Source organism: Ursus arctos, unplaced genomic scaffold, assembly GCF_023065955.2.
Source record: "Ursus arctos isolate Adak ecotype North America unplaced genomic scaffold, UrsArc2.0 scaffold_13, whole genome shotgun sequence".
In the NCBI taxonomy this organism is placed as follows: Eukaryota; Metazoa; Chordata; class Mammalia; order Carnivora; family Ursidae; genus Ursus; species Ursus arctos.
The window spans coordinates 58,295,306-58,316,799 of NW_026622797.1; the positions used below are offsets into that span (position 1 = coordinate 58,295,306).

Below are 21,494 nucleotides of genomic sequence, written 5' to 3' on the forward strand. Positions count from 1 at the left end.
ATTTTAGTGACCTCAGCACAAGTGCCATGCGTTCTCAGGTAGTAACCTTGCGATATTCTCTGGTGTTGTATTTATGTAACTAACATGAGAAGCTAGACAGGCAGTGACTAGGTCATGGGCTTCTGAGTCAAACAGTGCTGAGTTTGAATTCAGGCTGCACTTAAATTACTTATTATGTGTGTGTCTTTTACTTCTTAGTTTACTTTAAAACTTAGGGTGGTAATTCCAATGTGTGGGGTTATTGTGAGGCTTAGAGATAATGTTTTCTAAAAATTTAGAAATAATTTATGTAAAAATGCTTGCATGGTGCCCAACACATATTTATGAAGTGGTATCTGTTATTTGTTACGTAATTGTAGTTCAGTTCTGACACTCCCTGGAGTTAGGCTAACCTTACAGATTGAGGGCTTGCTTAGTCCCACACAAGATTGCCCTCGCTTCAGACAGCATCCTCAAGCACGCGGGTTTTCAGCTACCCACACTTCTGAAAAATTGGCTATAAATTTAGGGGTTCCCACTACCCTTCTTAGGCTCAATAATTTGCTAGAATGACTCTGAGAACTCAGGAAAGTCCTATAGTTAAAATTATAGTTTTATTATAACAGAAAAAATATACAAATCAGGACCAGCCAAAAGAATAGACACATAGAGGAAGGACTAGAAAAGTCCCAAACATGAATCTCCTGTATTTTCTTCCTGTGGAGTCAGGACACATCACCTTCCCAGCACATTGATGGTTATCAGACACACACAGTATTGTCAGCCAGGAAAGCTACTTAGAGCTGTGGTGTCTGGAGTTTTTAATTGGTATTTCATTGAATAGGCACCACTGATTGAATCATTGGCCACATGATTGAACTCAGTCTCTGGTACATCAACCCTCTAATCACACATTGGTCTTTCTGGCATGGCTAGCTGCCATCCTGAGTAATCTTATTAGCGTAAACTGTCTAGGGGCCCACCAAGAATAAGAAAGACACTCCTGTCCCTCTGGAAATCCCAGGATTTAGGGGTTACATCTCAGGAACCTGGTACAAAAGGCAGCCAAATCCTTTATTATTCAATAGTAATGTATTATATATTATATACTTTGTTAATTATGTGTTTTGTTATCTAACATAAACAATATAATACATGTTAACTAAATGAAGAGTATATAGGGAAGCAGTTTCTTCATTCAGAAATATTAAGTGCCTACCACATGCTGGGTTTTATACTTTATTCAGTATTAGTGATAAAACAGTTTTATATTGCTCTCTTGAGGTGTACAGTATAGTGGGAGAGACAGACCAAGAAAAAATATATATATTATAAACTTCTGGTAAGTGCAAAGGAGAAGAAGAGATTGCAGGGATAGGTAATAATTTAGTGGTCACAGTGACCAAAAAAGGCCAGTATAGCTGGAGTGTGGTTTGCTAGGAGAGAGTAGTGAGTGGGGAAAAAAAAAAATAAGTGAGTGGGAGTTCATGGAAGATACTGTAAGGAATTCCATGATAAAGAATTTTTATTTTATTGGAAGTGTAATGGAAGCTATTAAAGTGTTTTAAGCAGGGAAGTAATGTCATTTCATCTTTTTAAAATAACATTACTCTGATTGCTGCTTGGACGGTTGGAGTTAAGAGTGGAGGTGAGGTTGGGCACCTGGGTGGCTCAGTCATTAAGCGGCTGCGTTCGGCTCAGGGCGTGATCCTGGAGTTCTGGGATCGAGCCCCACGTCGGGCTCTTCCACTGGGAGCCTGGTTCTTACTCTCCCACTCCCCTTGCTTGTGTTCCCTCTCTCTCTGGCTGTCTCTCTCTCTGTCAAATGAATAAATAAAATCTTAAAAAAAAAAAAAGAGTGAAGGTGAGGAAATTATTAAGAAGGTCAGAGGAGGTTGTTGTCGTAGGGCAATTGAGAAACTAGTAGAGGCACTGGCGGAAAGTGGGTGGATTAGATGTAGTGAGTGAGGGAGAGTGGAAAGAATCCAAACTCACTTCAGGGTTTTGGTACTAGGTGAATGGGTGAATGGACGTGATAATTTTGGTGCTCGCTTTGGCAGCACATATACTAAAATTGGACATGATAATTTTGAAGTGCCTTCGGTGCAGAATTGAACTGCTTAGTAGGTGGCATTCAGAAACCGAAAAATTATATTAAAAAACAGTAGTCGTCAGCTGTATTTTCTATAGCCCAACATACAGGTGTTTTTGTTAGCTATTGCTCGAGACAATAATGACGAACAAATTGGCAAAGGAACTGGAGGAGGTAAACACGGGTTCCAGACAGCAGAAGAAATGATTAACTTTTTTCACTCATTTATTTATTCAACAAACATGTATTGAAACCTTACTCTGTCCTAGGCATACTAGTCATAGCTCCAATTCTGCTTAACAAAACCAGGAAAATACGGTGATGATAGACATTTAACACTTCAGGAACAGCTGTTGGTCTTAATGCTGCCTCCTGAAAACTGCACATTTAATATGTTTTTTTGGCCACAATAAGATATGTAGGGCTATAATGCAAGGGGTGGCAAAAGTACAATTGTAGGAAATATTTTATCTGGATTTTCTTTTTCCACCTTAGAAGTTCCTTGAGGTTAAGAATAAAGCCATTCAGATTTCATTCCATTTTTACAATTTCTTGAATATTTATTGTCATAAAGGATATAAGGTAGGGAGCATGGAATGATATGGTAGAAAGAACATGGACTTTGTCAGGGTTTGGGGTCTGGCATTCAAATTTGACTCTTTCCATCGCTGACTATTTGACCTGGGGCAGGTTACAGTTCATCTGAGCCTCATTTTCCTCAGCAGTCCCTCCCTCTTTTCCATGGTGTTTCAGGGAGTAGAGATGGATAAGACAGTTCCTATCCTAAAGAATAATGATGAGCAGAATAGAGTTGTATTTTGAGTGATGTTCAAACAAAGTCCTTCAGATATTCAAAAAGGGTTGTAATGTTCAATTGAAAAGAACTGAGAAAGAATCGTGAATGAATTGGCTGTCAAGCTGACCCTTGAAGGAAGAATTTGGGGTAGGTAACAATGAGAAAAGCAATCCTTTCAGGTAGTGGGAAGCACCGGTGGAACCCTTAATTGAGTTCATGGAACCATGGGTAGCACCTGGAATAATGGGAAACAGGTTCTTGAGGGACTTTGGGAGTGTGTCGAGCCTTCAAAGTTAGGGAGAGACGTAGTTCTGAATTCAAGGTTTCCAGAAGTTCCAGGTCAAAATGTCATCGTCTTTGTGTTCCAAGCTACAATATCTCTCAGGCAAGTTTGATTTAAAGTAAGATCCATTGGCATTCTAGAAGTAAGTTTTTTGGGAGAGTAATCTGCAGTATTCTTTCTTGCATGAGGCTTGATTTTTATAAAATACATTAAAAATCAGATGTGAAAGTTGCTGTTGAGGTTTGTAGGAATGCTGGATTATGATTATGCAGCTATTTTAAATGATAATTATGAATACTGTATAAATATAAAAATATCTGAATATGGCAATTCAAAAAGAGTATGAAACTATATTGTGTTTTAGGTGGGAGGATAAGAATAATTTTACAGAATTCTTTTTATACCTTGCTCTAAGAAAAATAACTGCTGAGAAAAGCCTATACCTGGACCTTACACATGTTGTTAAGTTATGCAAAGCCTGGACAGTTTCATGTCTAATACATCTAATATAGCTACTCTGCACAGAGAATCTAGGCCAGTGCCCCATCCATTTGTAAATACCACCAGCTCAGTGAATCTCAGCTTTTGGTCTCAGTAGCCCCTTAGATTCTTAAAAAATTAATGAGGACTTAGAGTTTTGTTTAGGTAGGTTATATCTATCAATATTATCATGTTAGACATTAAAATAAAAAATTACAATATGTATTAAATCATTGAAAAAATAGCAGTAATTTCCATGACATGTTAAAACAAATAATGTTTTCAGGAAAGATAACTATTTTGTAAAACAACACAAACTTGGTAAGTGGCATTGTTTTACATTTTTACAAATCTCTTTAGTGTCTAGCTTAATAAAAACAGTTGGATTCTCCTATCTACTTCTGTATTCAGTCTATGATATCATGGTGTATAGTCTCTGGAAAACTGCATTATATAACTGAGAATGAACAAAAGTTTTTTTTTTTTTTTTTAAAGCAAATAATATCCTAGGCTTATTATTAAAATACTTTTGAGCTTAAGGACCCGGGAAAGGAGGAGGGTGTCTTCAGATCCACTTTTAGAACTGCTCAACTAGCACATTTCTGTCTTTATTTTGTATTCAACCTTATTTGCCCTAAGTTTCAGCTCACATCCTACCTACTTTAAGGACACTTTCCGAGTCTTTTACCTTATCTTTTCTACTTCTGTGCAGCATACTTTAGAATCTAATAACACATGGTTTTGTGGTGTTTAGTTTTCCTGTATATATGTGTCTTTTTTTAAAAAAATATCTTTTAAATTTAAATTCAGTTACTTAACATACAATGTATTATTGGTTTCAGAGGTAAGGTTCAGTGATTCATCAGTCTTATATAACACCCAGTGCTCCTTACATCACGTGCCCTCCTTAATGTTCATCAACCAGTATATGTATCTTTTTATAAAACTGCGCATTCCTTGAGGATTGTACCCTGGCTTACTTATATTCTCTTTGATTCTCAATGTGGCTAAGCAGTAAATACTTGCTGAATTGAACTGAGCTAGCATGTGAGAGTTCTTACTGAAGAAGTAGGAAAAGCTTTGCATTTTCACCAAAAAAGCCCTAAATGTTAATCTCAAAACTATCTTATTTATTCATTCAGCTTTTAATATACTTGAGCTTCTACCTTTTGCCAGATGTTGTGCTGGATATTGGAGACACAGTAGTGAATGAAACAGATCTATTTCTGTTTCTGCCATTATCGATCTTCTGGTCAAGCGAGGGATATTGACAAGTCACACTTAATTGCTTAATAATTGCTTAGGTAGTGCCGTGATGGTGCAAGTGCAGGGCACTATGAGGATACTTTGGAGTAGTATTGAATGTAGACTGGCTATTTTTATTTAGAGCCAGAGCCTTTTTTTAAAACTTAATTTTATTTATTATTTGAGAAATAGCACTCGGGGGCGTATGAGCAGGGGGAGGAGCAGAGGGAGAGGGATAAGCAGACTCCCCACTGAGTGGGGGCGTAATCCCAGGACCTTGAGATCATGACCTGAGCCGAAGTCAGACGCTTAACACACTGAGCCACCCAGGTGCTCCCAGAGCAAGAGCCTTCTAAGCCAAAAGCTGAAGGATATGTAGAATCAGGTAGTCAAAGAGGAAAGGGATGTGTGTTCAGGTGGAGGAAATAGCTCATTGATGAGGGAGTTTGATCTGTTCAGGGAATTCTGTAGAACTAACTGTAGGTTAAGTTTTGTGATGTTGCGGGGGGGTGAGAGGGTGAGCCTACAGGTAAGTAGGTACAGGTATTGAAGGGCCTTGTAAGTTTAGAGTTTATCCTGTGGGCAGTTAGGAACCACTAATGGATTTTAAGTGGAGAAGTGGATAATCAGTTTCGTATTTTAGAAAAATCACTTAACTGTAACATGGAGATAGATAGAAATGCCTTTGTATATATACCTACTCATTCATGTGGCATTATCAATTTATTAGATGACTAAAGATTTTCTTAAAGCTAACGGTTAACTAGGAGTTAGTGGAATTTTGGAATAGACCAAATTATCATTTGGTTCCAAGGTACAGGAGTAGTGGGACACGCAAGTTTTTTCTTTTTACTCTTTAAATATTAAACTTTTCAGCTGTAGAAATGGGCAAATTACATTAATGCTACATGACTGGCTTAGGTAATTGCATTAGGCAGTTGATGAAACCCCAGTGCAGGTTCCCAGAAGAATGCTTACAGCTGTGTAGATTTCACATCTGATGCTAGGATTTGCTTGGGGAAAAAAAAAAATCTGTCCACACCTCCCCCTCAAATACATACCAGAAAACTAAAAACACGTAAATTCCGCATATAATAAGAAGGTCACATATAACACAAGATTTAAAAAAGCAAGAAAACTTTATTGTGAAAACCGAAAAATACGTATTATTAAAAATTGGGCCATTGTTCTCTAAAGTCTCATGAGATATATCACTTTGATAGTCTTGTAAATGTCATGTAAATATTCTACAAATACTTAATATAGGTATTCCTGATGAAATAGTATCATTGAATATTGGTTTTCTTTTTGTGAACTAGATGGATGATTGACAATCCCACATTGTTTTCAGAATAATTTTGGCCAATAATTTTTAATACTGGTGGGATGCCACTTTCAAAGAGCTTAAAGAGGGCATTAAATACGTTCTGTTAAATTCATTAAGCTTATGCTTTTGGTATAAAAAGACACAAGTTATGTTGGTTCTTTTGGTTTTATTAGGAATAAATTTGCTGTATCTTTTTTTGAAAAAAAGTAAAGGGCATGTTTGGGATCTGAAATAATGTATCTGAGGATAAATAATATTGTGCCCTTTTATAGTAACAATTTGAATATAAGGTAATACTTCATAATTATTTTTAAAAAAAGGAATGCATTTTGTTTTGCTATAAGGTGAGTGTCACACACCTAATAAATTTATTTGCATTTTCAAAAACAAGTACTAAAAAATAGTTATTTCCATGTGTAAAAGGTGTTAGGGACAAAAAGATGTTGGGCATTTAAAAAGCAACTTATTGTTATCCATAAGGATATAAATCCACAGTTCTCCATCCAAACTACAGAACACAGGAAATTATCTGAGTGACTATTTTCTCAGTTCTCGCGAAGATGGCACTAACTAGTACCTTTGAAAATACATAGGGAGAAGTTAATTGCATACGGTGAGTGCCTAGGGCATTAGGGCTTAATTCTTTTCAGGAACCCTTTGAGAAGGGCTGCTGTAAACTTTAATAAAGGTATAAATTCACACCAAAGACATCCAGCAATTGATTATATCCAGCTTTTGCTAAAGAGTAGTGGCCTTTTCTTTCATATCACCACTAGCATTTCATTAGTGTCTTCAATTATCATACTTATTAACCTTATAATCCGTTGTTATCCAGACAGATAGTAGATCATAATGGTTAAGTTTGTGGATTCTGAAGCCAGACTGCCTGGGTTTGGATCTCCTATTACTAAAAGCTGTGTGCCTTAATTTCATCATCATCTCTACAGTGGGGACAATTATCAGAGAAAATAATGCTCTCAAACTCTTCTTTAAATAAGCAAACTGCAAAATAAGTTTACTTTCCCTGTGCCCATGGGAAACTCGAGAATCACCAGTATTCCTCTTTTGGTTTAACCAAGGTAATTTACAAATATTTATAACTTTAAGAAAAGGTAGACATTTAATATTGCTTGGCAACAAATTTACTAGTCACTGTTTTCAGTTTTCTCCCATGAAAGTTGAATCTCTTTGTACTTGCTCTTTATATCTGTAGGTTATGTTTTTTTTTTTGAATTTTTGGACAGTTTAGAAACATACTTTATTTTTTTTTAAAGATTTTATTTATTTATTTGACATAGAGGGAGACAGCCAGTGAGAGAGGGAACACAAGCAGGGGGAGTGGGAGAGGAAGAAGCAGGCTCCCAGAGGAGGAGGCTGATGCAGGGCTCCATCCCAGAACGCTGTGATCACGCCCTGAGCCGAAGGCAGAGGCTTAACGACTGAGCCACCCAGGCGCCCCTAGAAACACACTTTAAATTTTGATTACACTTGTTAAACTGCCTTCCAGAAAGAGTATACGGAGGGTATAGTTGACAAGATACCTATTTTTCCATATTTAGCTTTGTTTATAGTTTTTAGGGGTTTTGTTTTTTGGCAGTAATGAAGTTTTTAATGTCATCATTACCAGATCCATCAGTCTTTTCTGTAAAGATGTTTTAGTCTTTTGGGCCATGCTTTGAAAGACTTTTGTACTCTGTGATTATAAAGATATTCACCTATGATTTCTTGTACATTACTTTTTAATATGTCTGATTTGATATTTTAAAATTTGGTTTTAAAAAAAGATAAAAGATTTTTGTATTGGAGTCATTTTTATGGTTGGAAAATTAGAGCTACTTAAGATTACTTTTTAGATAGTCTTAGCCAAGTTGCTGAAAAAAATTTTTTTTTTCTGGTGCTTTATCCAGTTTTGTGTCTTGCAAGACCTGAGGTATGTATAGAACCTATCAGGTTTATTCGGTTAACCAGCAACTCTTTGAGTACTCAGATTCTAGGCTTAAAGGAAACGACAGAAATCTAAAAGAGCTTTAACAATTTTATCTGGAATGCCTGAAGCTTTCTCTCAATGTTCTTTGCATTCTGGGTCTATGTTTATTTTATTAGGAAAGTACAATACCTGATGACAGTGTTGGTAGTAGAAAGAGATAAGGAAGGGGGCGCCTGGGTGGCACAGCGGTTAAGCGTCTGCCTTCGGCTCAGGGCGTGATCCCGGCGTTCTGGGATCGAGCCCCACATCAGGCTCCTCCGCTAGGAGCCTGCTTCTTCCTCTCCCACTCCCCCTGCTTGTGTTCCCTCTCTCGCTGGCTGTCTCTCTCTGTCAAATAAATAAATTTTAAAAATCTTAAAAAAAAAAAAAAGAGATAAGGAAGGTGAGATAGAGTAAATCCCTTTTGATACACTAACCTTGTAACCCTGAAAATCTTTGATTAATCTTTCTAATTATGGGCATTTCATGGGTTCAGGTAAAAGTTGAGAACAAAATAAATAATCGGTAATCAAATTTTGTATAGTTTGTCTTTTTGTTATTGCTGTAGCAGCCTTATCCTTTTAATTATACCGTATTTCAAAACATCTTGAAATTCAGTCCTCAGTGCATTTGGTTCTGTGTTTATAAAGGAAGAGTTCATAAAGGGAATATTATCCAAAATCATTGCCAGATTGAGAAAGCGTTGTTGTCTCTATTAACAAAATGATCAATAATAATTCTTCATTAATAATACATTACTTTTAATTAAAACACACACACTGTTAGTATGTCAAATTATTGAGAGACTGTTTCAGACACCTTGTTTTATTTATTTCTTTTTTTAAGATTTATTTATTTGAGGGGGGAGAGGCAGAGTCAGATGCTTAACAACTGAGCCACCCAGGCACCCCAGATACTCGTGTTTTAAACTAGAATCTTAAATTCTCAGTTGATAGTTTCTTAGTGAGCAAATGTACATGTATACTTAGTTTCTAAAAGTTTTGCTAAGATGTTATGAATGTGAGGTTTAATATCTCTGTGCTGTTTGCTGTATATCAATCTTTATACTCATAAATCATAAGCAATTAAATACAAACATTTACAGATAGTGGTTCATATAGTACCTGACACAACGGAAATTTAATAAATCAATTGAACTTGAATTGTTACATTTTATAAATGTGCTACATAGTAAAAATAAAAAACTTGCACTTTAAAACACATTTAGGGGTGCCTGGGTGGCTCAGTCATTTAAATGTCCGACTCTTGATTTCAGCTCAGGTCATGATCTCAGGGTTGTGGGATCGAGCCCAGTGTCCCGCTCTGCGCTCAGCCCGGAGTCTGATTGAGATTCTCTCCCTCTCCCTCTGCCCCACCCCGCCCCGCCCCAGCACTCACACTCTCTCTCTTTCTCTCAAATAAATAAATAAATCTTAAAAAAAAAAATTAAACACATTTAAGTAGTTCTTAGAAAACAATTTTATTTTCTAGTTCAATTATCTGATCTATCTAATATCTAAGTCTAATAGCATAATTAATTGTGAATATGTTCTCACAGACTTACATGTAAAAGTCCGTAAACAGACCCTTGCCACTTGTGTGAAGTGGCTATTTAACCATGAAATAAACTGTTTTTATTGCCATTGCCCTGTGGCTATGTTCTTCCTGGCTGTGCTGTCCATATTTGGTGGCTCTGCATGGAGAGCCAGGTGGTGCTGAAAAGCATCGCACAGTGAAGCGTGGATATATCTAGCTTCGACATTTGTCATCCCTTACTGCTGAAGGGAAGGGTAAAATCTGTTTTTCCATATGTTTATCCTTTTTTTTTTTTTTTTTTTTTTGCCTGCAGTTTTGTCCAGATGGTCTTATGAACATTGTTCACTTTAGGATGCTATCCCAGATGTTTTGAAAACTGATGGGTAAATGTGGTACAGATACATAATCATTTGCATTTACAGTTTTAAAAATGCTATTTGTTCTTATAAGAATAAAATATAATTTATTTCTGGAAGTATTTTTCAAGTGAATGATAAATGTATTAAAATACAAAAATATGAAAAATGTTTTATAATATATATATGGTTAGTATAATCTTCATAGTTTATTTTCCCCAACATTCTTTCACGTTAATAAAGCAAAAAAATGTTATGGCAGTGTTAACTAAAGGGAATAGTTTTGAGGAGTCATTTGTTCAGGGTTGCATGTACCTAAATATGTAAGACTCTTGCCTTCCTACCTTTTATAATTCTTCTCATTATACATAAATCACCGAAGAGAAATTGGTGGTAAAATGGCAATAGATTTATAATCAAAAGATTGTCATTATGACTTTGGGAGAATCACTTAACCTGTTGGAGACTGAGTTTTGCAAATGTAAAATCAGAGTAACAACCTTGCCCAAAAAGATAGACTAATGCTTGGATTTAGCTACTCTATCTTCTGAAATCTCTTAAAAGTCACTTTGAAGCCATCTAGTGGCAACAGCAATAATGAGAGCTGAAACTGCCAATTCTAGGCTCTAGTTGGCATCTCAGATATAATGAAGAGGTGGACAGCTCTCATTTGTACACCTAGCCAGGATCCAAATGGGGCCTTCTCTTGTTTGTGTAGTGCTTCTTAACCACTGGCTGGCCTTTTAAATTTGCTTTTACACCCACTTGCAGGTTTGAATACTGTCCTGCGTTTTCCTGCTTTTCCTTTTCCTCCATGCCTGGTCTCTGCCCTTGAGTGACCTTTCCATTGATTGTACCAGCCTTCGCCCCCAAGCTCTAGTATGGGGTCTAATTTTTATTAATTGTTTCAATATCTGGAATACAGGAGAAGAGCTCTACCTTGCTAATTCTTTTCTGTGTTAATTCAGAACTTTAGGGTTGGAGTCAAAAAGAACTCTTCAGGGGGCGCCTGGGTGGTGCAGTTGTTAAGCGTCTGCCTTCGGCTCAGGGTGTGATCCCGTTGTTCTGGGATTAAGCCCCACATCAGGATCCTCCGCTGGGAGCCTGCTTCTTCCTCTCCCACTCCCCCTGCTTGTGTTCCCTCTCTCGCTGGCTGTCTCTGTCTCTGGTCTCTGTCAGATAAATAAATAAATTCTTTAAAAAAAAAAAAAGAACTCTTCAGTATCCGGACAACACACATCTAGTAACAACTAATAATGTTTAATGAATAAGCCAACAGGGGCACATGGGTGTTCAGTCAGTTAAGCAATCTGATTCTTGATTTCAGCTCAGGTCATGATCTCAGGGTCCTGGGATCAAGCCCCATGTTGGGCTCCATGCTCAGCGGGAGTCTGCTTGAGGATTCTCTCTTCATCTGCCCCTACCCCTGCTTGAGTGTGCGTGGTCTCTCTCTCTGTCTCTCTGTCTATAATAAATCTTAAAAAAAAAAAAAAATAAGCCAACAGGAATAAAGGGGGAAAAATGGGCAATAGAGTTTATGGGAAAATATTACATCATGGATAAAAGTTGTTAAGATTTGAAAGAAAAATATTTTCCAAGCAATAGATTTACTTAATGAAAAAAACCTTAGAAACCACCAGTTCATTTTTCTCAATGAGGTAAGGTGTTTCCACATGTTAAAAAGAAAAGCCAAGAAAATATGAAAACCACACAGTCAATATAAAAGGCAAAATTCATGTTAGCAATTCTGAAAATCAATTAGAAATAAGAGCCAAACTTGAGGGCAAAAACCCAGGAAGTTACAGGAAATGATTGAAGAGAAGAAAAATGTAAGGGCAGATAAACGATGGGCATGAAGGATCACTTATGAAGATATGGATTTTGGCACAGATAACAATTTTGGGGAGGCTCTCTGGGCTGTTTTCACCCACTTACATAGTGCTTACCTTGCCAGGTGCTTTGCAGGTAGTCGCTCTACATTTAATTCTTATGAAAAGCATATAAGAAAATGTGTTAGCCCCCCTTGATTGATGCCTTTTCTTTGGCAAAAGTCACAGGTGCCACGTCAAGCCTTATTTGAACCAACAGGATGCATATGACATCAGTCTGCCCATACCTGAGATTGTAGTTTCTCTTTATGGTCTTTTCTCTCTGCTTCTGTCCCTGAAAACAGGGCTACCTCCAGCCCTGTTCATCTCCCTCAATGCTGTTGCATAGGAGGGCAGGATGGGGGGGATGTCTTAACTTATTTACTTTTAAGAACACATCAGAAGCATGGAGGGCTAAGGTGCTACTGAATCTGCTGTTTAATCTGTTATGTTTTCATTTATATTGAATTTTTATTATGTATGTTCTCCCCAACATTACACCCCTGTGGAAGAAAGAGCAGTAGTAAGACATTTTCTGATCTCCATCAGTCTGATTGGGGAGACAGCCAAATATTTAAACATTAATTAGCGATGCAAGGCAGTATGTCAGTATTAGATGAATAAAACATATAATTGCAAAGAACTACAAAATCTGAGGGTTGAAAGGAATTTAAAAGAATATTTTGGTTAAAACCAAAAGATTTGAGGGGCTCCTGGGTGGCACAGTGGTTAAGCGTCTGCCTTCGGTTCAGGGCGTGATCCCGGCGTTATGGGATCGAGCCCCACATCAGGCTCCTCCGCTATGAGCCTCCTTCTTCCTCTCCCACTCCCCCTGCTTGTGTTCCCTCTCTCGCTGGCTGTCTCTATCTCTGTCGAATAAATAAATAAAATCTTTAAAAAAAAAAACCAAAAGATTTGAGAACTTGGGAATTTCCTATCAAACTTCAAATTATATATATATAATATATAAATAGATTTTATTTATTTGAGATAGTGAGAAAACATGCATGGGGGTGGGCAGAGGGTGAGGCAGAGAATCTCAAGCAGTCTCATGCTGAGCAGAGAGCCCATCATGGGGCTTGAGCTCATGATCCTGAGATCATGACCTGAGCCAAAATCAGGAGTTGGCTGCTTAACTGACTGAGCCACCCAGGCGCCCCTCAAATTATACTTTGATTCAGAAAGTAATGTGGTGTTGAATAGATACGATCATGTCAGTTTGTCAATATTAGAAATTGTTCTTCATTTTCAAATTGTTTTGAAACATGATGAATTGATTTTCAAGTCTTCATTAATTATATAAACCAGTGAGCCAAAAACATGTACTTATGTACCATACATATAGGCATTTTACTTTTTATATTATAATATAGTTCTAATTTTTTTAAACTTTTTATTTTGAAGTTTTGAACTTACAGAGAAGTTGCAAGAACAATACAAAAAAATTGCCATTATATGGTGATTTTACAATTCCATTATTTCTTCTGTGTATTAGTTGGCATTTTCTTGTAAGGAAGAGTTTTTCCCTTTTCCTCCAATTTAAAAAACCTATTATTGGGGCGCCTGGGTGGCGCAGTCGTTAAGCGTCTGCCTTTGGCTCAGGGCGTGATGCCGGCATTCTGGGATCGAGCCCCATGTCGGGCTCCTCCACTAGGAGCCTGCTTCTTCCTCTCCCACTCCCCCTGCTTGTGTTCCCTCTCTCACTGGCTGTCTCTGTCAAATAAATAAATAAAATCTTAAAAAAAAAACCAACCTATTATTGATTCTGAGCCATTCTCATTTTGTTCAGTGAATAGTTAACTATTCTTTATTTTGATATTCAGAATGTCCCAGAGTGGACTGGTGGGAACCTATTCAGAATGGTGCATGTGTATTTTGACCTACTCATCACTTTTTTTGAGCACTTTCTTATTTTCTGGCACAATAAAAGTGTTATAGGCTTACTTTGTTTCTTTGCTGTCCTAGGTTTAGAATCATCCTTTTCTTCAAGGAGTCTTCATTTCTTTTGGTGGGGAATGGTATTTAGGAACCGAGATCTGGATATTTTCTTCTTGTTTTTTTACTTTATTCTTTTATACTGAACTATGTAATTCATCTGGAATTTATTCCTCAATGTCATATGTGGTATAAATATGTAACAGTAAGATACAAACTGGAGACATTTATTTGTGTTTGTATTCTTGTCCTTCAGGGACACCAGTTCAGGTGAAAATCTTATTTAATTTTAATTAATGTATTTAAATTATTTCAAATTATATGTATGTATTTGATTTTATATCTTATGTCAGTTATGTTTTCTCTAACTTAGGTACATTTTCTAGAATCCTAAAACTTTGTGAGGAAAAATGTGAAACAGGTGAACAAAGGAAGGGAAGAAAAGGCAGCAGTGTACCGTCTGTGAAAGGAATTTCAAATTTAGGAAATACTTGCTTTTTTAATGCAGTCATGCAGGTAAGAGCCATCAGGAATCTTTGTAAAGTGTAAAAGATAACTTTATTTTTTATTTTTTAAATTTTTAAAAAAGATTTTATTTATTTATTTGAGAGAGAGAGAGAGCGAGCGCACAAGTGGGGGAGAAGGAGAAGCAGGCTCCCCGTCACTGGGCTTGATCCCAGGACCCTGGGGTCATGACCTGAGCTAAAGGCCGCTGTTTAACCAACTGAGCCACCCAGGCGCCCTACCTTTAATTAATTTATATTTATTGACACACTAACAATTATTGTAAACTAGCAATTGACTGCCAAACATTCCCCTAGAATTTCTCTGTTTTCTTTTGTTTTAGGCTATCTGTAGCTGTTGCTGTGTGCATACGTACATACATACATACATAAATACGCCTGCTTTTCACACAGTGCTCTCGCAAGGCCTTCTCTGTGTTTTACCATGGTTCTGTCCGTAATCTGACATTTATTAAGTGTGAAATGTGCTTAGTCAAGTTTTTTAAGACTTAAAGCATTTCTTTTGCTCTGCTTGATGCCCTTTGAGAGTTAAAGAGACCATTTATTCCCTAGAATCAGAGGCATATTACAACCCAATCAGAAGACTTTACATTTGCTTTCTTTTAGAACTTGGCACAATCTTACATTCTTATGGAACTGATGAATGAGAACAAAGAAAACGGGACAAAGCTCAAGATTTTTCCTTCCCCAGACTCTCAGCTGGTAAGAAGTATGACTACCTGGGTAATAGCTCTTTTTAGATGCAACAAGTAATAAATCCCTCTTGTTCAACTACCAGTGTGTTCCTGGTGTCTTTTGCTAGCGGGCCCTGACACTAGTAATAATGTTTTCAGTTAGAAATTGATGTGTGTGTGTGTGTGTGTGTGTGTTCTGGGGAAAGAGAATGCATGTATAGCTCATAGCTTTTGAAAATGCTTAAGAAAGGGGAGTTCTAAAAATTCTTAGCCCAATGAGTAATCTTAGATTTTTCTTCCAAGGAGGCAGTGTTGAATGACAGTATTGTTGTATTTCTTTGTTGAAAAGGCAGCCTGTGCACTTATTGCCTGTTCAGCCCCTTAAAATTTTTATGGCAGATCCCAGTGCCCTCTTCTAAAATGTAGTGCGGTAGTGAAAACTACTTAATGGGAGTTAATGCTTAGTCATCTGAAAAGATTTCCTATTAAATGGGATTGAATGTTAAGTACTTCACATGTGGAACTATGTCTTGAGATGACTATATAGCAATTAGATAGTATAGCTGATCACTTTAGATTTGTGTTCTTCTAAGAGGAGAGTTTCAATCTTAGATCTTTGGTCTTTGGGACATAGAGTTGACCTGAGCTGAAGGACTACCCGTGTAGATCACTGCTCTTTCAATCACCAGGTTTACTTTGTCTTTTGTAATCTATACGCCTTTTGTTTCTTTTCCTTACTTTATTCTACTGGCTTGAACCTCTAGTAACATATTGAATAGAAATGATGAGAGCGGACGTCCTTGCCTAAAATCCCCAGAGTAGGGGAAAAATATTCAGTCTTTCATTAACATCAGGAATGAAGTTAACTGTAGGTTTTTCATAGGTGTTTTTTTTTTTCTTTTAATATCTGGAAGTTTGTACCTTTTGACCTCATTTACCCATTTACCCATCCCCTCACCCCCCTGTTCTCTATGTCTATGAGCTGGTTTTGGGGTTTTTTGTTTTTGTTTTAAATTCCACATGTGAAATCATACGGTATTTGTCTTTCTATGTCTGGCTTACTTCACTTAGCAAAATGCCCACAGGGTCCATCCATGTTGTTGCAAATGGTAAGATTGATTCTTTTTTATGGCCGAATAATATTCCATTGTGTATGTATACCACATCTTCTTTATCATTCATCGACTGATGGACACTTGGGCTGCTTCTATAATTTGGCTGTTGTAGATAATGCTGCTATAAACATAGGGGTGCATGTATCCCTTTGAATTAGTGTTTTTGTATTGTTTAGGTAAATACCCAGTAGAGTGATTACTGGATCATATTGTAGTTTTAGTTTTAATTTTTCGAACCTCCATACTGTCTTCCACAGTGGCTGCACCTGTTTGCATTTCCACTAACAGTGCACGAGGGTTCCTTTTATTCCACATCCTCACCAACACTTGTTGTTTCTTATGTTTTTGATTTTAGCTATACTGACAGGCATGAGGTGATATCTCATTGTTTTGATTTGCATTTCCCTGAAGATCAGTAATGTTGAGCATCTTTTCTTGTGTCTGTTGGCCATCTGGATGTTGTCTTTGGAGAAATGTCTGTTCATGTCTTTAACGTGGCAGAGAGCACTTTTGATATTCAGAAGCTATGCAACATTATACCCTGTCCTTTGTGTGGTTTTAGTTAGGTGGTAGATTTTTAAGGATAGTTGGTATGAAATATATATGTAACATGTATTTCAAGAATACATGAATGAGATAACGTATTTGATAGTTGTCTTAGAAAATAATGTTCTGTAATGTCCTAACATTATATTTGGGATCTGCTTTTTACTCATTGTTTGTAAGGAGAGAGGGTTACTGGTAAAGATAACATTTTAGAAAACAAAACTTGGTGGGGAGAAAATTCTAGAATAAAGTGGGTTTCTCCTTAACACAATTTTAGCTGCTCTTGTCATGCTTTATGTCTCTCCCTTGTAAAGGGGGAGAATGGTGTACCAATTTTGTGACATAATTTCCCATTCCTTATTTTATTAGCAAACTACTTGGGGAAAAGAAGGGTATGGAGTTTTGCTAATAAATGTAATTTGTGATCATATGCAAATATGTACGCCTATCAAGTAGGTAAGTAATTTTACTTTTAGGAGAGCACTTTTTTTTTTTAAGACTTTATTTTTTTAAGTAATCTCTACACCCAACGTGGGGCTCAAATTCACAACCCTGAGATGGAATTGCATGCTCTACTGACTGAGCCAGCCAGGTGCCCTAGAGCACATTAAGGGACAGATACAAGCAACTAAAGATTAGTGATTTCATTCCTAAGCTGATAGTTTTATTAAGTAAGGGGCAGAGGATATGAGAATACCTGTGTTTTTCAAGGTAAGGCATTTAATTCCATTTTCCATTTTTAATGTTCTTTTTATATAGATAGGAATAAAGTTTCTTAATACACTTAAGGCAATTAAGTTGTCATCATTTAAGCAAAGTATAACTCTTAGATTTTTAATAATATTTAATTTTAATATTGCATATTTCTGACATAGAGTTGATCATGTTTTTAAAGGACCCATTAATAGTGGAACTTTCAAGCCCTGGACCATTGACCTCAGCCTTGTTGGTGTTTCTTCACAGCATGAAGGAAACTGAAAAAGGACCACTTTCTCCTAAAGTTCTTTTTAATCAGCTTTGTCAGAAGTGGGTGCATCTAAATTCTTGATATAAATACTTATGAGTTGTAAAATTCTAATGTATCACTTAATATGAGTAGTTTCACTCTTAGTGTAACATCGCTATTATTGTCTAGACTCTCAAGAGAAAGGACTGATATTTATTTAGTTGCAGCTCTCTGCTTTATGTAAATTATATTTCATAGTACTCTGAAGAAGTGCTTGTTTATCCCCATTTTATAAATAAGGAAACTGAGACTCACAGAAGTTGAGCAGCGTACCTAGTTTTATAGTGACAAAGCCAGGATTCAAATAGAGGTCTGTCCTGATTCAGAAGCCCATGATGTAATAACAAAAAGTAAGACAATTATATAATTATAAAATCTAAAAGGTGCTATAATAGGCCATCTGTATTTAGTTTTCTTATTTTTACTTTTATGTTATTATTTTTTTAAGTACACTCTCTCCCCCAATGTGGGGCTCAAACTCATGACCCCAAGATCAAGAGTTGCATGCTCTACCAACTGACCCAGCCAGGTGCCTTCCTTTGTTTTAAAGTTGAGCTTCAAGTCAAATAGAATTTAAGTGAATTTCTCAAGATAGTACTGTATGTTCAAAAACAAAATCCTTGTGTGCCCAGAAATAAATACATACCATAAAGGACCTGACTTAACTTTAATTCTTTCATTTATTCTTTCATCTAAAAAATTGAGAGCTTATTTGTGTCAGGTACTTGCTAGAATCTAAGGGTACACAATGTATAATATATTAAAAAATAGACCCTGTCATGGAGCTCGTGAGCTAGTCCCAGTCCACAATTACTAAAAATATGTGAAAACAAAATTCTTTAAATGGGAACTTGCATTTTTAAAAAATATCTCCAGGCTTTAAAATTTCATTTTAATTTAAGCTAGTTATTTGTGCTATGGTGTTATATTGTATTTTATTTCCTAGAACTGTACCAATGTTAATTTTTTTAAAAAATTTTAATTGTGGAAAGGACACTTACCGTGAGCTCTGACTTCTTAAAAATTTTTAAGTGTACAATATATTATTGTTGACTGTAGGTACAAGGCTGAACAGCAGATTTCTAGAGCTTGTCCACCTTGCTTGAGTGAAACTTTATGCCCACTGATTATGCCTGTATGTTCATTTCCTCTTCACTCCAGCCCCTGGTAGACACCATTGCACTCTCTCTGATTCAATGAATTTGCCTATTTTGGATTCCTTATATAAATGACATCATGTTATTTGTCTTTCTGTGACTGGCTTATTTCACTTAGCAAAATGTGCCATGGTATTTTGAATGTAGTACAAAATATAGAGGGTTTATTCTGTGTTTTGTTTGGTTGGCAAATGCTGTTTTTTTCAAAGCCCTCTAGAAGTCTCAGAGACATTGGTGCCTCACAGAGTTAAAATGTTTTTAGGATTCTATGTGCTTTCGAAATTTGTTTTTGGCTCTGCCAAAAATAACTGTTTTGTATCTTTTTTTTGGTTTTATGAAGATTTATAATTTTTAAAAATTGTTAAAATAATAGGGGCTCATGGATAAAAGTTCAGAGTACTATTTGTACCTTATTTATTTTTTTCAAAAGTGATTATGCAGGCACAGACATATATACAAATTGTTTGCAACTTGCTTGTTTAGCTTAATATGTTTTTGTACACTTTTCCGTATTAGTACATGTGGGTATGACTTATTTGATTTAATGTGTGTGTGTATCGCACTTGTGAAAGTGCATCTGTAGGATAAATAGAATTACTGGATCAAACATTATTTGAAAATATTTAAAAATTGCATTTGCTTTATTACGTTTACTTTAAAAGGAGATTTATATTAAGAAAAGTAATTTTTTAAAAATCTGGTGATGATTTAAGCCATATATGTTGAGTCTATTTTTGGACTCTGTTCCATTGATCTATATGTCTCCTTACCCCAGTTCTGCACTGTCTCATTATCATAGCTTCCTAGTAAGTCTTAGAATTGGATAGTATGAGTGCTCAAACTGTCCTTTCCCTTTTTTTTTTTTTTAACTACTCCAGGTCCTTTGCTTTTTTATATGAATTTTAGAATCAGTTTGTTAATTGGGATTGCATTTGGAGATCAATTTGGAGAGGATATCTTAAAAATGTTGAGTCTTCCAATGTATGATTATGAAATATCTTTCCAGTTACTTAGGTATTTGATTTTTCTCATCAATTTTTGTGGTTTTCAGCTTACAAATCCTGCACTGTCTTGTTAGATTTGCCTTAAGAATTTCATATTTTTAAATATTATTTATTGTAAATTGGTACATTAGAAAAATTTCAATATCCAGTTGTACATTCCAAATATACAGAGTTATACTTTATTTTTATATATTGATCTTGTTTCTGTTCCCTTGCTCAATTCACTTTCTGGTTATGGTCGTTTTATATAGATTCTTCAGGATTTCCTGTGTAGACAATAATGCCATTGGTAAATAAAGACCATTTTATTTCTTCCTTTCCAATATATATCCTTTTATACTTTTTTCTTATCTTATATAACTGGCAAGGACCTCCAGTACAATGTTGGAGTGGTAAAGAAGGCATCTTTGCTTTATTTCTGATTTGGGGACAGAACATTCAGTCTTTCACACATAAGTATGATAGCAGCTGTAGGTTTTTCATAGCTGTCTTTTATCAGATTGAGGAAATTCCCATTCCCAGTTTTTTTTTTTTTTTGAGAATTTTCATCAAGAATAAAAGCATTCAATACTCATTTTATTCCTTAAAAAAACCTGACATATTATTTCTTTTATTTATTTTTAAAAATTTTTTATTTATTTGAGAGTGAGAGAAAGTGAGAGAGCATGAGTGAGGTAAGGAACAGAGGGAGAAGCAGACTCCCCGCTGAGAGGAGGGAGCCCACTGCGGGGCTGGATCCCAGGACCCGAGCATCATGACCTGAGCTGAAGGCAGACACTTAACAGACTGAGCCACCCAGGCACCCAACAAATATTTATTATTTAAATAAACATTATTTATTGCCATTGGGACACATTGACTCCTGGCCCAGAGAACCATGAGACAATAAATGTTAGTTGTTTTTTAAGAAAAAAGAATGGATATTGCGTTTTATTAAATGCTTTTTCTGCATCTGTTGAAATACAATATTTTTTTCATCTGTTGATACAAGAATTATATTAATGGATGTTCTGAATAGCTTTAGAAAAGTATATTTGGCATGCAATAAGCTGAACATATTTAAAGTATACCATTGGGTAAGTTTTGACATATAGGTGTATTATATATATAATTTTTTTGTTTCCTGTTTTTATATTTTGTCAATATGCTTGTAGTAGAGAGTGTTTTTGGATTATCAACAGACTGATTCATCTTCATCCACAAGACATCTCCACAAATTCTCTCTTGTTCTGAATATCTTTTTCTTGATAATCTATTCCTGTTTTATGAGTATGCATACATTTTCCTCTTACAACTTGAGATTTTTAAGTTTTCTCCTCTTTCCCACAGTAACACTTTTACTAAGGTACATTTCCTGTGTATATTTCATATTCCCCTCATTTTGCATAGGTGAATCTCTTCGTATGTTTGTTGATTTTCCTCTTTTTCTCTTTAAATTTGAAGGTCCCTTTGTATTGGTAGCTCAGATACGCTCCATTAGAGACTCTAAAAGTCATCATAGGATTTTTTACACAGTTCCAGGTAGAAGAAGAAAGAAAACAATCTCAGTTTATTAAATTTTCTTGAGTGGTTTAGAAGGCGGTACTGCTTTGTGCATAGTTGAGA

At 36.0% G+C, this 21,494-nt stretch overlaps 1 protein-coding gene across 7 annotated transcripts in view; it reads left to right on the plus strand.

Moving 5' to 3' along the window:
- The window catches only part of USP45 (ubiquitin specific peptidase 45), a 71,727-nt gene that overhangs the window by 15,451 nt on the left and 34,782 nt on the right, over positions 1 to 21,494 (plus strand). For 6 of the 7 annotated variants that reach the window (XM_026511749.4, XM_048226151.2, XM_044388856.3 and 3 more), the window contains exons 6-8: positions 14,237 to 14,379; positions 14,994 to 15,089; positions 17,618 to 17,748. In XM_026511749.4, the coding sequence (XP_026367534.2) occupies positions 14,237 to 14,379; positions 14,994 to 15,089; positions 17,618 to 17,748 (370 nt within the window). Of the gene's footprint in view, positions 1 to 14,236; positions 14,380 to 14,993; positions 15,090 to 17,617; positions 17,749 to 19,763; positions 19,834 to 21,494 lie in introns of those variants that run through there. The other variant, XM_057311171.1, reaches the window with a different exon arrangement.